At 49.8% G+C, this 3,234-nt stretch overlaps 1 protein-coding gene across 1 annotated transcript; it reads left to right on the plus strand.

Moving 5' to 3' along the window:
• Window positions 1-1,664: 1,664 nt before the first annotated feature.
• Window positions 1,665-2,054, plus strand: ENH_00030930 (hypothetical protein; the record flags this gene model as incomplete). Its single annotated transcript, XM_013580150.1, has 1 exon — window positions 1,665-2,054. A coding segment is annotated over one exon (390 nt), but the record flags the coding sequence as incomplete, so codon positions are not given.
• Between the last annotated feature and the right edge of the window lie 1,180 nt (window positions 2,055-3,234).

Raw genomic sequence — 3,234 nt, forward strand, 5'->3', positions numbered from 1 at the left:
GTGCTGCATGCTTTATTATTAAATCCTTTATTTGCTGCTGCATGCTTTATTATTAAATCCTTTATTTGCTGCTGCATGCACTTTTGCTTTATTTAAATGCTTTTGCATGCATTAATCTTTTTACAAATGCCATTTATTTATTTATTTTTATTTTGTTTATCTTCGAAATGCTAGACATTGTGTTCATCGAACTGTCTCCAATTCTGCTGCTGCTGCTGCTGCTGCTGCTGCTGCTGCTGCTGCTGCTGCTGCTGCTGCTGCTGCTGCTGCTGCTGTTGGTGCTGCTGCTGTTAGTGCTGCTGCTGCTGCTGCTGCGGCTGCTCAAGCTTGTAAAACTGGCTGGCGTTGCATGCATTAGCAGTGGAAGCAGCAGCAGCAACAGCAGCAACAGCAGCAACAGCAGCAGCAAAACTGCTGCTGCGTACTTTTATACAAAGGATGCCTCCCGTTTTGCTGCTGCTGCTGCTGCTGCTGCTGCTGCTGCTGCTGCTGCCAATGCATGCAACCGCCAGAGCAGCTAACACACTGACACCTGATGAATAATAAAAAATTACAACATTAATATTTATTTAGAATAATTACTTAAAATAATTGTTTTAAATAAATATTACTTTTATAATCATTATTATAATAATAATTATTTAAATGAAGTAATACTAAGTCCCTCAAGTGCTCAGGGGCCAACTGCTGCTGTTCAGAATCTGCTGCTGCTGCTGCTGCTGCAGCTGCAGCAGCTGCTGCTACAGCTGCTGCAGCGGCACCTACAGCTGTAACAGCAGCTGCTGCAGCTGCTGCTACAGCTGTAGGTGCTGCTGCTGCTGCGATTGCTACTACTGCTGCTTCTGCAGCGATTGCTGCTGCTGCTGCTGCTGCTATTGCTGCTGCTGCTGCTGCTGCTGCTGCGATTGCTACTGCTGCTGCTTTGGGTATTGTAGCTATGGCTGCTGCTGCTGCCATTGCTGTAGTAGTTAATGCTGCTATAGCTGCTGCTGCAGCCGCTGCAGCTGCTGCAGCAGCTGCTGCAGCAGCAGCTGCTGCTGCAGCTGCAGCAAATCAGCACGGAAGGAGTTCACCAGAGGAATTCGAGGGTTTAGGGTTTCAGGCGAGGGCGTCTGAAAAGCAGTGCCTTAGAGACGCTAGAAAGCAAGAAACCCTAAACCCTAAACCCTAAACCCTAAACCCTAGGCGCTAGAACCTAGCGCTTAACAGCTGCGTTCTGCAGCAGAATAATCTCTATCGGAAACCCTAAACCCTAAACCCTAAACCCTTGGAAAGTAGACAAGAGAAAGGTGAGACGGAAAAATATGTATAGCACTCTGTTCGAACTGCTTCACCACAAACCCTAAACCCTAGGTCTGCCTTGTGCCCAAATGCGGCACCAAACCCAAAACCCTAAACCCTAATTAGGGGTTAGGGTTTCGGGTTTAGGTTTTGGGCTTCAGTCTGGGCTTCAGGGTTTAGGGTTTGGGGTTTTGGGCTTTGGGCTCGGGATGCAGGACTGAGGGCTTGGGGCTCAGGGTTTAGGGTTTGGGACTGCGGGTTGAGGGCCTTGGGGCTAGGGTTTAGGGTTTGGGGTTCAGGGTTTAGGGTTTGGGGCTCAGGGTCTGCGGTTTGGGGTTTAGGGTCTAGGGTTTGGGGTTTAGGGTTTAGGGTTTGGGGCTCAGAGTCAAGCAACCCCCCCTGCGGAGCCAGTCGACGCGCCAAACCCTCGAGACGAGAAACTCCCTCATCAGCCCCGAAAGCCTGAGCAGCAGCAGCAGCAGCGGGAGCAGCAGCAGCAGCAGCAGCAGCAGCAGCAGCAGCAGCAGCAGCTGCGGGAGCAGCAGCAGCAGCAGCGGGAGCAGCAGCAGCAGCAGCGGGAGCAGCAGCAGCAGCAGCGGGAGCAGCAGCAGCAGCGGGACAGCAGCAGCAGCGGGACAGCAGCAGCAGCGGGACAGCAGCAGCAGCGGGAGCAGCAGCAGCAGCGGCACAGCAGCAGCAGCGGGAGCAGCAGCAGCAGCAGGACAGCAGCAGCAGCGGGACAGCAGCAGCAGCGGGAGCAGCAAAGGGGATAGCGGCAGGAGCAGCGGCAGAAGCAGCAGAAACAGCAGCAGCGGCGTCGGTACCAGCAGCGCAGCAGCAGCAGCAGAGCAGCAGCAGCAGCAGCAGCAGCAGAGCAGCAGCAGCAGCACAGCAGCAGCAGGAAAGCGTTAATAAGGGCACAAAAAATCCCCACAGAAACCAAATAAACTATAAACTGGCCATCAAAATAAACAAACATAAATAAACAAACAAACAAATAAATAAATAAATAAATAAATAAATAAATAAATAAATAAATAAATAAATAAATAAATAAATAGTAAATAAATAAATAATAGACTTATTTAAACCCTAAATGAATTTTCTGATTGAGAACAAAGAATTTTAATTTGCCCCTCGAAGCCAAACTTCCAACAAGCGAAACAAACCCTAAACCCTAAACTTGTTTACGCACAGCCTAAACCCTAAACCCTAAACCCTAAACCCTAAACCCTCAAGCCTAAACCCTTAAGCAAGAAGAAATGGGAAACTTTAATAACGGCGCAGGCAGCTCCCGTAGTCTCCATCAAACGGTAAACCCTAGCCCTAAACCCTAAACCCTAAACCCTAAACCCTAAACCCTAAACCCTAAATGAACTTACCCGCAGCAGCGCAGCGGCGACTTTTAGAAAAGATAAAACATAAGCAGCATCAAAGAACGACAGGTCCTGGGTGGCCCAGCGGATGACGTAGGTCTGCGCAAACCCTAAACCCTAAACCCTAAACCTTAAACCCTAAACCCTAAACCCGAAACCCTAAACCCTAAACTCTAAATATAAGGCCTGAAACTGGTCTTCTGGGCTCCTCAGAAGATGGCGTAGACTCGTGGAGATTGGATTGCAAACCTTCAGGCATGGGTAAGTCCCAAACTTCAAACCCTAAACCCTAAACCCCAAACTCTAAACCCTAAACCCTAAACCCTAATGCTTGCCTGGAGGCGGTGCACAAGCTGGGGGTCTACGACTGTTTGTTCGAACACCTCGTTCCAGTACGCCGTCTGCCCACAAACCCCAAACCCTAAACCCTAAACCCTAGGCCCCAACCCCAAACCCTAAACCCTAAACCCTAGGCCCCAACCCCAAACCCTAAACCCTAAACCCTAGGCCCCAACCCCAAACCCCAAACCCTAAACCCTAAACCCTAAACCCTAGACAACCCCAAACCCTCCGCCAC

Source organism: Eimeria necatrix, genomic scaffold, assembly GCF_000499385.1.
Source record: "Eimeria necatrix Houghton genomic scaffold, Enh_scaff2264, whole genome shotgun sequence".
NCBI lineage: Eukaryota > Apicomplexa > Conoidasida > Eucoccidiorida > Eimeriidae > Eimeria > Eimeria necatrix.